This window comes from Ascaphus truei, chromosome 5 (genome assembly GCF_040206685.1).
Source record: "Ascaphus truei isolate aAscTru1 chromosome 5, aAscTru1.hap1, whole genome shotgun sequence".
Lineage (NCBI taxonomy): Eukaryota > Metazoa > Chordata > Amphibia > Anura > Ascaphidae > Ascaphus > Ascaphus truei.
This window is the reverse complement of record NC_134487.1, coordinates 278,834,153-278,849,790: the sequence shown is the minus strand read 5'-3', so window position 1 is coordinate 278,849,790 and position 15,638 is coordinate 278,834,153. Positions and strand designations below refer to the sequence as shown.

Below are 15,638 nucleotides of genomic sequence, written 5' to 3'. Positions count from 1 at the left end.
TACCCCCTGTTATTCATGTACTGTGTAATCATTATACCCTACCCCCTGTTATTCATGTACTGTGTAATCATTATAACCTACCCCTGTTATTCATGTACTGTGTAATCATTATACCCTACCCCCTGTTATTCATGTACTGTGTAATCATTATACCCTACCCCCTGTTATTCATGTACTGTGTAATCATTATACCCTACCCCCTGTTATTCATGTACTGTGTAATCATTATACCCTACCCCGTTATTCATGTACTGTGTAATCATTATACCCTACCCCCTGTTATTCATGTACTGCGTAATCATTATACACTACCCCCTGTTATTCATGTACTGTGTAATCATAATACCCTACCCCCTGTTATTCATGTACTGCGTAATCATTATACCCTACCCCCTGTTATTCATGTACTGTGTAATCATTATACCCTAACCCCTGTTATTCATGTACTGTGTAATCATTATACCCTACCCCCTGTTATTCATGTACTGCGTAATCATTATACACTACCCCCTGTTATTCATGTACTGTGTAATCATAATACCCTACCCCGTTATTCATGTACTGTGTAATCATTATACCCTACCCCCTGTTATTCATGTACTGTGTAATCATAATACCCTACCCCCTGTTATTCATGTACTGTGTAATCATTATACCCTACCCCCTGTTATTCATGTACTGTGTAATCATTATACCCTAACCCCTGTTATTCATGTACTGTGTAATCATTATACCCTACCCCCTGTTATTCATGTACTGTGTAATCATTATACCCTACCCCCTGTTATTCATGTACTGTGTAATCATTATACCCTAACCCCTGTTATTCATGTACTGTGTAATCATTATACCCTACCCCCTGTTATTCATGTACTGTGTAATCATTATACCCTACCCCCTGTTATTCATGTACTGTGTAATCATTATACCCTACTCCCTGTTATTCATGTACTGTGTAATCATTATACCCTACCCCCTGTTATTCATGTACTGTGTAATCATTATACCCTACTCCCTGTTATTTATGTACTGTGTAATCATTATACCCTACCCCCTGTTATTCATGTACTGTGTAATCATTATACCCTACCCCCTGTTATTCATGTACTGCGTAATCATTATACACTACCCCCTGTTATTCATGTACTGTGTAATCATAATACCCTACCCCGTTATTCATGTACTGTGTAATCATAATACCCTACCCCCTGTTATTCATGTACTGTGTAATCATTATACCCTACCCCCTGTTATTCATGTACTGTGTAATCATTATACCCTAACCCCTGTTATTCATGTACTGTGTAATCATTATACCCTACCCCTGTTATTCATGTACTGTGTAATCATTATACACTACCCCCTGTTATTCATGTACTGTGTAATCATTATACACTACCCCCTGTTATTCATGTACTGTGTAATCATTATACTCTACTCCCTGTTATTCATGTACTGTGTAATCATTATACCCTACCCCCTGTTATTCATGTACTGTGTAATCATTATACCCTAACCCCTGTTATTCATGCTTTGGCAATATTGAAATGTTCTTTTATCATGCCAATAAAACTTATTTGATTTGAGAGAGAGAGACCGAGCGAGAGATTCAGAGAGAGAGTGAGACAAACAGAGAGAGAGAACGAGCCCCCCTTTAATCCCTGTGCCTGGTAACGTGCCTGTTGATTTAAGAATACTATGTAAGCATAGAGGAGAATGTTGTGTAGGGAAAAATAGTGCAATGCAATCTGTGATTTACTACGGGCAAATGAATAGTAACAAATCAAACATATTTGGAAGGAATTACACTGCTTAGAAGTGAAATCTTTCCAGTGATTTTCTGAAAAATCAGGAAATTACCCATCTAAAATATTCAGCGATATTGTGATTTTCTTATTTATTTATACTTTTAGAAAGCTTGTAATAGGCTTGTTACCCATGGAGAGAAATAAATGATAAATTCAATTGAAGATACTCTATATATGAATAAAAACAGCTAATTTTTATATTTATAGCAAATATTTGGAAAACAAAAATTGCTAAATTGCTAATTAGGTAAATTCGAACACCTCTGGCTGCGAACATGGGGAAAGTATCTGGTTATTTGAGGGAATGTAAATAGATTTATAAGATCTTTATCATGAAAGAATAAACAACATTATACATACAGTTTAAATTCTCTAGTAATACAACTTCTCAATCTTTGTATGTAAGTAATGTATTTTTTCTCTCTCTTTTAGTTTGGTATTATCTTCTGTTTGATGGTACCCTAATTTGTCATTCCCTTTTGTATTATATGTTTTTTTTCTACTTGTCCTCTTAAAAAAAAAATAGTAAATAAATAATAATAATAAAAAATTTAACAATACGGCACATTGCACTTCGAACCACTAATAATGAACAGTTACACCATTAAACCATGATTAATGACCCACTGAAAACAGCTGTGTTGCACACCCAAGACCCAAATGAATCTTTGGGCATAGGGACACCACAATCAACTAATGAGGACAGTGCAACATTGTAACCATACATCATGTTATAGAGGGATTGGCATTATATTGTCTGTTTCAGTTCGTTATCAGCTTATAGCCACACAAACCTTTTAGTTGCTCTTAAGAGCCTCTTATGGGACTTTAGGGTTTGCCAGGTGTCCAGTATTGAACAGGACTGTCCTGTATTTGGACACTCTCTCCAGTAAAATTTTTAGAAATAATACTGGACATGTATGTGACCGGTGTTACCTCTCTGGACATAGTGACCTGAGCAGCTTGAAGGTGGGTGGGATTTCCCCGAGCAGGAAGATAGCGGGGCTGTTGCTAGGGGACTGGGCTGGGTAATGGAGCCAATCAGGAGGCGGTGTCAGGAGCCAGGCGGTAGGGCCAAGGAGAGGAGGAAACAGCATGGAGTGAGAACGTGTGTGCGCGCGCGTGTCAAGAGCGTCGCTCCTTTCACCATTATGTTCAGTATTTTTGGAGAAGCCGCCTGCCAACCCTAACTGTAGTATGTATAAGGGAGCTAAGGAGTGCATTTAGATGCACAGGATTCCTTTGCCTGCGACTGCACCAAACGTTAGGAACACTCACCGATTTGAAATCGGTCTTACTAATGTGTAGTGTCAACCATTTCACAGACTACTTTACCATTGAGATCCAATTTTCTGGTCCCTTGACTTATTTCGGTCATTGGACATTGAAGACTTTGTAGTTACAGAAGTTTCGTTCAGACTTTGCAGAGAAGTTGGATGTGCTTAACGTGGACGCACCAAGGTTCAATATTTTCTAAATCTCATAATGTGCACATCGCATGGCCTCCTACAACCATCCTACCATATCACTAGCTCAGGGGTTGGTGAACTCCAGTCTTCAAAAGCCACCAACAGGTCAGGTTTTCAGGATATCCCTGCTTCAGCACAGGTGGCTCAATCAGTCCCTGCTTCAGCACAGGTTGCTCAATCAGTCCCTGCTTCAGCACAGGTTGCTCAATCAGTCGCATGGATATCCTGAAAACCTGACTTGTTGGGTGTAGGGGCTTGAAGACAGGAGTTGCTCATTACTGCTCTAGCAGTGCACATGGGGAAAATGCAGTAAAAATGACAACTGGACATTGTTGCTTAGAAACACACGATACAAAACGTGTCCATTGTTCCCTTTATATATAAAGCCTTCATGATCTGTGGTTAATGAACACAAAAGAGGTAGAAGCAGCTTGTGCCAAGCGAAACTGTTGACGTAGAGACACATTTAGAAGCATACAATTATGATCAGGGTTCCCCATTAAAGTGAATAATACATCATATAAGTGCTCATTTGCATGTCATTACCCAGAATCCCTGGTCATCAGTGGAAGCACTGTATGCTGTGTAAATATGGGGTATGGCAGAGTCAGGGGAACTGTCTGAAATACATGGATGTGCTCATAAGTGTTCTTTATCATTACTGATTATTATTTTAGCTTTTAATACAGAAGCCCAAAAAGAAGTTACTTTATGCGACAAAGCAATGGCTGCCATATACAGCTGGCAAAGAGGACTGGTTGGGAGGTGCCAGATATATTGTGCATTAATGTGTAGCAGTAACGTGTGTATGTGGCTAAAGCTAAGACTAAACAGAACTGAATGATCTCAAGTAAAACAAGAAATGAATCAGGCAATATCTTACCATACTGTTCAGGTGTTCACATGTGTGACATGAACACACCCTTATATATAGCAACAATGAGTATGATGAGCCTCTTGTAGCTAATTATTTTTCTTAAAAGTACTATGCGAGCCCCCACAATAATGAAAGAATCCGACTCCCACCACCCAAAATTTCCTCTATCACTTTCCAAACATCAATACAGTTAGGGCAGTTACAATGTGGAATTCATTACCCATGGAGACTGTGATGGCAGATACAATAGATTTATTTAAAAAAAAGGTTGGACAGTTTTTAGAAAGGAAAGGTATACAGGGATTTACCAAATAAGTAAACATGGGAAGGATGCTGATCCAAGAAGAAATCTGATTGTCAATTCTTGGAGTCAAGAAGGAATTTAGTGTTCCCCTTATGAGATATCATTGGATGATGTGTCACTGGGGTTTTGTTTGCCTTCCTCTGGATCAATATACTGTAAGTATAGATATAGGATAAAGTATCTGTCGTCTAATTTAGCATAGGTTGAACTTGATTGACGCATCTCTTTTTTCAACCTCATCTACTATGTAGCTATGTAATATAGTAAGCCTTATGGTGTTTAGCGTTTTCTATAAGTTATCATTGTCTGTGTGAGGCTGGTAGGGTAAAACACGCACACAAAATCAATCTGTTGAAATCAAATGTGTCTGCTTTTGGGGCTACTCTTTGTTAAGTGTATAGGTACCCAATGAGGCATATTAACTACAGAAAAGCTACTTTAAGCATAGAGTCAATTCTTATTGCTTAGGAAAACAAACTTACCTATAGGAAGAAATATGAAGAATGGGAGCCAGCATAATATAAACATGCCAACTACAATCCCTAAGGTCTTGGCTGCTTTCTTCTCCCTGGAGAATTTAAGTAATTTCAGAGAGAGCGAGCTGCGGGTATGCGGACTTTTTGACTTATTGGTATTGAGCGTGTCTTCTTGCATGTTCTTGCAGTGAATCCTTAGAGTCAGTTCTTTCGAATCCATACGTTCTTTCATCACACCCGCTTCAAGGTTTTTCGTTATCCTTTTGGCCACAACGTAGACTCTGCAGTACATCACCAAGATGACAATCAAAGGGATGTAGAAGGATACCAAGGAGGAGAACAAAGCATAAAAGGGCTCTTTTGTTATCTCACATAACCTATCGTCTTTCGGTACTTGTTGTTTCCATCCCAATAAAGGCCCAATAGAGATAACTGCGGATACAATCCAGACACAAAGCAGAGCTAGGATGGCTCTTCTTCTCGTTACTATGGTGGGATATTGAAGAGAATAACGTACACCAATATACCTATCTATAGAGATTGCACACAAACTAAAAATGGAAGCTGTACAGCAGAGCACGTCCATGGCAGCCCAGACATCACAAAAGATTCTTCCGAACACCCAATAATCAACAATTTCAAGAGTAGCAGAAAAAGGCAAGACTGTGGTACTCAATAATAAGTCAGCTATTGCAAGGTTCACAATCAGGTAGTTGGTAGCTATTCTTAACTGTTTGTTGGTGACCACCGAAAGGATGACCATGATGTTGCCAACTATCCCGAAGACTATGAAGGTACCAAGGGTAAGCCCTACGACCACAGCTCTTGTCAAATTCAGGGCTGGCAGAGTCTTATTATCTGCAGTTTGAGAAACATTATCTGCAGTGAAACTTCCATTGTCCAACAGCAAGTCCTGTAAAAAATATAGAGCTGATGAGTTATCACTGAGTGAGGTAGGCATCTTCAAAAATCCTCATCCATAGCAACTTGGAAGTTGAGTATCTGAACAAAATATATATGTAAACCCTACCAAGAGCCCCAAACAAGTAAATCCATCATCAACTGCAGCAACGAAATGTTCCATGAGCCATCTGTCAAAAATCACTCCCACATATAATACTCTGCTCCTTTTTATGTGAATAGAACTGTCTATACAGAACGCTGAAGCAAAGTTCTAGTGCGGACTGTTCCAGATTTATCCTGCAGTGTGATAGATTTGTTCTCCCCTTGGGGGTCTGATTTCAGGATGGTCAGGAACGCCGCTGTCTAAATCGGGGGACATGCTGCTCCAGGAAACATTTCTGTGCGTTTAAGAAGCATTGCATTGCATGAAGCAACTGCCTCCGTTTTCTCCAAGTGCGAGTGACCTCACAGCAAACTGAACCGTTTCTATATTACAAGCACTAGAGGGCACAGCTTATTCAAACAAAAAATGTTCTTTGCGGATGTTCCACAATTTTATGGCATTGGCTATGTATTTTAATTATTTTCTTTAACCGCTTTGTTGCCTGAGGAACCAACCATGTATTGCAATGCAAAACATTGCTAGCTACCCAGGTAATTCAGAGGTTAATTAAGAAAATGCAATATTTCTGGCAAATTATCAACTCTGCGTGTTGAGCGTTCCTTTAATTCAATTTAAAAAAATTATTTTTTTTAGAGGATAAAAGCAAGAGAATAATATTTCTAACAAGCTTTAATCAGTGAAGTTTAATGCAGTTAGTGGCTTCATCGATGTAGTTAAAACAATCTCTTTCAAAATGCTACCCACATGAGTGGAGAGAGTCTGAAAGACAGTAATACTCATGATTTAGTATTGGTGGTCTAATAAACAAATCAAATGTTAGTCTTTTGACATCAACATTTTCTCGCTTGAAACAATACCGAACAATACCGATGTGCAAATTAAAACCTTTGAGCTTTTTTTGATGTCATATAAATAGAGATAAATTCACTTTTTAAAAGAGAAAAACGATCCTGCTGTAAAATGAACTAGGCGTGCGAACGTCTTCAAGTCTGATTTGCAAAAAGATGTTCTTGTTCCTTCAAAGTTGGCGTTTTCATGACATTTTCATAAAAGTTCAGCTCGCTCATAATTTTGACAATTTTGTCAGTCTTTCAAAACTGTTTGCAAGAATTAAGCAAAAAATAGCTTTATATAAAGGGCCCAGTGACTTTGTTTAATTGACTTTTAATTCCAGGTGAATTTTTTTGGAGAAAGTTTGATGTTCTTGCGGAGGGGGAGAACAGCCAATTTCACCTGGTTCTCACTTGTGCTCATCTCTAAAATGAACATGAACAACATGAACCTTTATATAAAGTCTTGGGCAACGTATCCTGTACGTGTTTTGTAAGGTAGAGCTGGTTGCCAGTTATTTCTGTTGAAGGAACTTTATTTGACTTCCCTCAATTATGTTGCCTCATTTCATGTTTGAAATGGCTGTGGTTAACACTGGCATTTAATCAATTTATAGGAAAACTATATGTCCTTTCGCTGTTACCATTAGCTGGTTTTAAGCATTCTGATTATCTACAACAATTGGTATACTTGTAAATAAATCCCTTTAATTGACCTAAAACACACACTGTAGCTACAGAAGCACAGCTTCATGAATAAGCCTCTTAAAGGTGCAATTCATCCAATATCCTACATGTGTTTTTTTTTTAAATAAATCAGTTCTGTAGTAGTAGATAATACTTACTACATTTTTTAAATTTAACTCTTAATGCCATTTTTAATGAGTTGTAATATAATGAGCATCCTTTGATTTCTATAACAGGTTTTAACACTTCCCAAGCAGTGCAAGATCTTTGCAAGCCTTTCCTGTTTTTGAGAATTTGTTGCCAATATTCCCAGCAGTTTGAGCTGCAAACTGTAACAATAGCTAATGTTGCCTTAGTAATTTAAGAATAGATTGTTGCTGCTGAGTTACACTGACTGAAGGATTGATTATAACTGAAAGGCAGCCATTTAGAGAACTAATTAATCGCCAGCATTGGTAATTCGTTTTCAATAAAGGTAATCAAAGGCTGCATATATTAAAACAAAAACAATTGTTTAAGTGCCGCTTGGACTGCCTTTTTAATGCAGCAAAATATGTGACATTTTATGTTTATTTAAAAAAAAAATTAGTTCTGTAGTACTAGATAATACATAATGCATTTTTTAAAATTCAACTCTTAATGCCATTTTTAATGAGTTTTAACGCATCCTTTGATTTCTACAGCAGGCTTTTACCCACCTCCCCAGCAGTGCAAGATCTTTGCAACACTTTCCTGTTTGTGATCATTTGTTAGCAATGTTCCCAGCCGTTTGAGCGGCAAACTGTAACAGTAGATAATGATACCGTAGTGATATAAGGATACATTGTAGCAGCTGAGTTACACTGGCTGAAGGATTGATTGAAACTGAAAGGCAGCAATTACGTTAGGCACACAATCAGGATGTTTACAGATTTATAACAGGAGCACCAAACGATTGCCATCTTAGGTAACAATGTAGAATTATACATTGTCACATGCTTTACATACAGTATACAAATAAGAGGGGGGAAAAGGGGGGGTGCTTTAACTTCTGGCTCCCTTGATAATGTTTGTCTTGCAGCAGTTATAATTACCTTGCCTTCACAGTTATTTAAATGATCGCTCACAATCAATGAAAGGAGGAGAAAATGATGGAGGAGAAGCATCTAACGCCCTTGTTCACCGTGCTGTGAAGTGGCTTATCAGTGCCAGGGAAGCCTCTGAGTTCTATTCACGTGAATAGACTGAGACTTTCCTGCAATGGACAAGCAGCTTCACAGCGTCACACCTTGTTCAATGTGATTAATCATTACATTGCCAGGGCCGCCGACACGGGGGAAGAGCCAGGACAGGTGTACCGGGCCCGGTGGCTGCAGGGGGCCTGGCTACCGGTCCTTTAGTTGCCACGGTGCCCTGGCTCTCCCAAGCTGTGGGCCTCCCTCACTGACTGTCCCACGCCGAGCTTCTGATGCTGACCCGTGCCGGAAGTAAGCTGGGCTCAGCTTCCGGAACACACAGGCATGAGAGGGAGGCACAGCGCACACAGAGACGTCAGAAGCTCGGTGGGGGACAGTCAGTGAGGGAGGCCCGCAGCTGGGGAGCGCCGGGGCCCAGTGGCAACTAGACGACCGGCAGCCGAGACCCCCACAGCCACCGGGCCCGGCCTGAGGCCTGAGACCATCCCCAAGTTAAGTCTCTAGTTTATATGTATTAGGGGTGTGGGGGGGTTTATGTGTTTGGGGTGGGGGTGTTTGTATGTATGTATTTGGGGGGGGGGATTTCTATGTATTTGGGGGTGGGGGATTTCTATGTATTTGGGGTGTGGGGGGGGGGGTTGTATGTATTTGGGGGTAGAGTTTTTTTCTATGTATTTGGGGAGTTGTATGATTTGGGAGGTAGGGTTTGTTTTGTATGTATTTTATGTGTAAGAGGTTGTATATATTTGGGGGGTAGTTTTTTTTTATATGTATTTGGGGTTTGGGGGATTTGTATATATTTGGGGGGTGGGGATTTTTTCAATGTATTTGGGGGTTGGAAGGTTTTTTTAAATTTGGGGAAGGGGTGGGTTTTTTGGTATGTATTTTGTGGGGGGATTGTTTGAGGGAGGAGGGAATGAGTGGGGTAATTGATGGAGTGGGGGGGTGAGAGTAGAGAGGGGGTGTAAGAGAGGGGGCGAGGGAGTGAATGAGGAAAAGAGGGAGTAAGTGAGATGCAGGGGAGAGAAATACAGGCAGGGAGGGATTGAGTGAGAGTGGGGTAATTGATGGAGGGGGGAGAGTGTGAGGTGAGGGATGAGTGAGGAAGAGAGGGAGTGAAACGGAAGGGAGAGAAATACATGGGAAGAGGAGGGAAATACAGGGGGCTGTGAGGTGTGAAATTGGAGGGCTCACAAGACCACCGACATGGGGGGGGGCGTCATAAGTTTAGTCCTGGGCCCCCTGGAAATCTGTCTGTGGCCCTGTACATTGCTATAGTGCCGATCGGGCCACTGTCCCACAGAAACTCCCATTGAGGTTAAGTACAGTACCTAAACCCCGTCGCTGGAGGGGGCGTAAACTCGACCTACTATTTGCCGTCACCTTTTGCAGTGAAGGTGCAGGGAGGTTCATGGGTTCTGGACAATCCATAGGGTTTTACTGGAAACATCTTGGTTTCAAAGACTGATACTCCATTAATGTTGATGAGACCAGTGAAGCTGAAAATGAGTAAGGCACAGCTCCAACTAGTAACTTTGTACAAGTCTTAATGCCGCTTCCAGAACAAAAATAGAAAAACTGTCACGCACCATCTATTCGAAGGAGGAGGATGACTTGAAATATTAAAAAGTTTTATTGGATCAAGTGTAAATAAACCAACATGTTTCGTGCATATGGTGCTTTATTGAGGTCCCTTTGATTCAGATTGAGAGGCCAGGTAGGTGCTATCTTATTACCTAATCCTCTGCTGGACCGCCCCCCCCCCCCCCCACACTAACACTCCCCTATATGATTCTATGGGCTTGATCGGGTCCTTATATTCAAATCAATATACACAATTCTTGTTTATAAGAGACCTCATTAGTCTCTTTTTTTGTTTGAATACTTTCGAGCCGCAGAATTTCTTCCAATTTATTGCAGCTTCCAAATTATTTTTTTGTGTGCGACATTTTCATGAACGGCTGAGTCCCCCGGAGCAGAACGGCGCTGCTGAGAGCATTGCCCTCCTCCGGCGTTTCCTTTGGCAGTACTGTATATATATAAAAAAGAGAAATACAGAGATCCACAACATAATAGGAAGCTACAACGGTGCGTGCTGATGAGATTGCCGTCTTCTACCGACCACCAGAGTGAGGCCATATTAATTATCTTAATATCATTGTCTCTAGGAGATGAAAAGTTCATTCATCAGGAACTGATGGATAATAAGCATTACTCAGCACCAATGGACCACACTGGTTCAAACGATGGCAGCACTTAAAAAAGAATTACAAGAACAAAAAGTGCATCATGTATTACTGCTTTCATTAGTTATACAGTGATAACGGGTGGGACACTTTTACTAGTGTTTTGGTTTTAAAATTGTCCTTGTTTTGGGCTGGTTTGTGGTTTGACGGAACTCAGTTGTTTATTTTTTTTTTTTTTTTAAATGATAGGAATTTAAAAAAAAAAATATGCAGGAAATTTAAAAAAAAATCTGAATTTTTGTGCAAAAGTTCGCCAAATCGAAACGTTTGCTGGTTCATAAAAAAAAAAGAAAAACTTAATGCGAAGATGAGCCTTTGAAGAAAAATAGGCAGAAAGGCAGCCAAACACACAAAAGATTCCCTCATGAATGCACTCAGATAGACCTGGTAGAAGTGATGTCGTCTATTATAATCAGTTTATTCAATGATAAAATAATAATTGTACAGAGGGGTGTGGTAAAGAAGTCCAGGGCCACCCCCTAATTACATACCAAAACAACTTACACATTTGAGTAAATGGGGAAGAAAACTGTGAGAAACACTACACAAAATCACACGGTATAATGGCTACAGTCTGTATGGGTAAATTCCTGCAGAAAAAGTACTAGCATGAAGTGAGGCAGTACTATTATCTAAAAAAATGTCAGTCTATAATATTGTAAGGCTGCCGATACTAAATCTGGAGGAAGAAAATACCAAATAACAGAAAATAGAATACCAACAAGCTGGCAAAAGTAAACTGCCAGACTAATCTGGTGTGATAGTGTAGGTCAATAATCAGCGTGTAGTCACAATACAAAACACAATGAAATCAATCTGTATGATCAGCATAATACAATGAGAGGTAAAAATAGTAGAAGTATAAGATCCTAAATAGGGCTAGCACAAAATGTGCATCCGTATAGCCCAGAGGCACGATTCACTGACCGTATCCAGTTATAGCCTCTTAACCCATAAACCTCATGAACCCTCACTATAATATGAGAGCAAGTGTATTCCTGATGGTATGGTAGGATCACAACACATGTAAATCAATGCTAGTATCGGTAATTACATTATAATCCTCACAATAAAACACTTAGTGAATATATCGTAGAAGTGCACATGCTGATGATATACAGAGTAATATGCTCAAACAACATTCATAATAAGTTTAAACAGAACACATAATGCAGTGGACTTGGTAAACAGCAACTGCCTGTGTGCATACAGAGACACGTGGAGTCCCTGAACACTCCCTCACAGCACATACTGGCATGATGTTACCAGTGAAGGGCTGCAAAATGATACACTTAGCTTAGTTTGTAGTCTTCAAGTGTTAAATCATGCAGCCCATAGAGAGGAGGGGAACAGGAGCCCGAGCAGCCGTGTAGCTCTGTGGTCTCTGTGATCTCTGTGCGGAGTGATGTCACGCCGTATGATCCCCTTGTCCCTTTTTGCACCAGAGATGACCTCTGATTATTTTCACATTACTCTATTGTACTGCAGCTGATGCGGGAGCTTTCCCCCCTCTTCCCCGTTTCCCCTTGTTCTTTTTTCAAAGACAGCACCAGCGCGGATGAGCCTTTGGCTAGAATTTTGCTGGGATTTAAAAAAATAAATACGAAGCTCGATTTAAAACATATTATTAATGAACTTCAAAGTTTGGATTTCTAACCGTGAACCTGTCCATCCTTAATAGGGATATTACACCACTTAATGTTAATGCCTATGATTTGAAGCTCATGTCATTTTAGGTTGTAGAGAAAGTTATCCTTAGTATTTATGTTTTCTTTGAGGTATCAGTGCCACGTTCCCTGCCACTAGTTGACTAGATTAGGTAGCCACACAGCAGCCATAAGACATCTTGCCTGCTGTATGCCTGATTACAAGCAAGGAGCATCATGCGTTTGCCAGTTCTTGTTGGTTGTGTCGAGGAGAGACGGGAAACGAGCATTCCAGAGGTTACAAATAAGTGGTGGTACTGTTTGTTTAAAGACTTTTTAAAGAAAATAAAGTGGTTAATATGTTGTTTTATTGTAGTCCTCAGTGATTTCCACTCAAAATATTTAAGAACTGATCTCCACTGGGATTGAAACCAGTTATGGGTGTATTTCAGCTCATTAATCCATTAGCTGGAGGAACTTGTAATACAGTACATTGCATATCAAATGTATTGCAGGTTCCATCATCAACAAACAAATCAATATACAGTCAAACGGTTTATTTATTCCCAATGTGTTCCCGGTTCCATCATCAGCAAACAAATCAAAGTAAATGAATCCCTTACCCCTTTCCAGCTCGGGAACCTAATTTCCATAATAGGAGTCGAGACTCATTTCTACCTCCGATGACAAATACAGTGACGTAAATTCAATGGGGCATGTGCCGTGTTCCTGGCATTTTGCAAAGTCTGAATCCTTGGAGGCAGATTCCTGTGGGAAAACAAAGCTTTGTTTGCTGTGAAGGGGTTTTTTTTATTAGAAGACTGGTTTCGCGAAGAGAAACATCTCTGTTAAGGAATTCTAGTTAGCTTCAGTTTAATACATCACCATTTGATAAATACATTGTCCATTTTTATTTCAAGGAAGATATTGTAATCTATATTTTATAAAGACTCCTAGGGATCTTTGCTACTGTAAAACACAGTGGCCAACACTGGAAAGCTTCTTCGGGGGGAGATTTGGGATGAAAATGCAGGGTATTTCTAAAAACCCTACTGATTTGCACTGGGACAAGTAAGGCCTCGTCCATAGTGATCGCGACCAAGAGACGGCTCCTCAATGAGGCCGCCTGTAGTGTGCACGAGCGCGCGCGGTGAGTTGCGACGGTGCGGCAGCATTTCCAGAAAACAAGGTTTTGGCGCGACGGCCGTGTCACGTGGGGTGGTTTAGCCAAATAGGGCGAACCAGCCCTGATGTCACTGCCACGCCTCCCCATCGCGTACATCATAGAAATTTTACAGGCCACTGATCGCTCAAGCAACAGGCGCGCGCAACGCCGTGGTCTCCGTGGCACGCGCCTGCACTATGGACTTCGCCGAAACTATTTTTCAGGGAGACAGTAGGAACATGGCAGATTTTTTCAGCTAAAAATCAAGGTGGCTCCATCCTCAATGGACCGGCGTGCAAAACCGCAGGGTCCTGTGCTGAGTGTGTGTGCGGGACCTCTTCCTTCCCTGTAACCCTACCTATGGGGCAGTTGCGGCATAGGAGTTGAAGGGAGCCCACCACGGGGTTCGCCGCAATCTCTGTTGCCAACGCTGCACTTGCTGCACAGGTGGGGGCCTCGGTAAGCGCAGGGCCCGGTGCGGTCGCACCGATGACACCGGCATCAAAGACATCCTGCGAATGGTTGAGTTCGGAAACAAAAGAAGAATTAAGATCAATTAAAGCTGAAACCTTGAGACGGTGATGCAAACAGATACGATTTGTCCCCGGTTTGCGCTTAAAGAGACAATCCAAGCAGTTTAATAAAATAAAAAAGATTTTTTTTTTGTTTTATTATATGCAGCCTTTGATTTCCTTTATTGAAAACAAATTACTTAAGATGCGGATCGATTCCTTCTCCCGTGATCGATCAGCAAAATCCTGCTTCCCAGGATTCACTAACTGGCTGCCTTTCAGTTTCAATCAATGCATCAGTCAGTGTAACTCAGCAGCTACAATGTATCCTTATATTATTAAGGTAACATTATCTATTGTTACAGTTTACGGCTTAAACTTATGGGAATATTGGCAATAAATTATCACACAGGAAAGTGTTGCAAACATTTTGCACTGCTGGGGAGGAGGCTAAAGCCTGCTAGAGAAATCAATGGACGATCAGTATATTAAAATCATTAAAAATGGCATTAAGTCAGGACTCCCACTCTCCTCCCTCCCCTTAACCCCCCTCCCCACCCCTCCCCCGGCATCTCAGCCGCCTGTCCCGAATCCAACTTGTGGAAGTAACTCGCTAACTCCGGCGATGTTTTCTTAACTTGTGCTCTGGTAGACATCGCCGGGTGTTCGCCTCGAAAAGATTTTATTAATGCGGAATTGTGGACAAGTGCTGTTCACCAGACTACATTTTTTTTTTAGATCAGCCACAATATTAATGAAGAGTTGTTAATATCCCAACCAACCAAACAACTGGGTTTCAGGAGCCTGGTTTAGTAACTGTGTAATCTCACACTTTACATTATAAGGAGCTGTAAAGCACACGTTTGCACACACACAAAAAAAAGGGATTTCAATGGAAACAAGTCAATCTGAGGTTAAAGTGAATATTTCTTAAGTTGACTTGAACGTTACATAAGCTTATAAAGTTCTATAATGCAATGTGTAATATGAGCATATCAGGTTTGTATACATTTAATTAATATTAAGAGTTAGATTGGATTGGATTTAATCACTTTGTTCCTAAGTATATATAGTTATTTCCGTACCTTAATGTGGCAAATAAAGCAAAGTGCTTGAACGTTTGTTGATGTTTGAGCGATACGCTAATGATGGTGTCATCCTTTTGTGGACCAGATTTGTGTGTTAATTTCAGCTCCGGGAACCCCGTCCTTCCAGAGATACTTACCTCCGTAGTGGTGCTGGTATCCCTGTAGGCAGAGAAACTGTGTTCCTTAATCCAGGGGTCAAATACTGAGCCACTGATAGAGACGTGTGCTGAAGCAGAGACTGATTGAGCCACCTGTGCTGAAGCTGGGATATCATGGAAAACTGATCTGTTGGGTGGGGGCTCTCGAGGACTGGAGTTAAGAACCGCTG

At 40.6% G+C, this 15,638-nt stretch overlaps 1 protein-coding gene across 1 annotated transcript in view; it reads right to left on the bottom strand.

Moving 5' to 3' along the window:
• ADRA1B (adrenoceptor alpha 1B) overlaps window positions 1–6,307 on the bottom strand; it is a 32,050-nt gene extending 25,743 nt beyond the window's left edge. Inside the window, exon 1 of the mRNA XM_075602211.1 lies at window positions 4,941–6,307. Coding sequence (XP_075458326.1) covers window positions 4,941–5,895 — 955 coding nt within the window. The 5' untranslated portion in view covers window positions 5,896–6,307. The remainder of the gene's footprint in view (window positions 1–4,940) is intronic.
• Window positions 6,308–15,638: the final 9,331 nt, after the last annotated feature.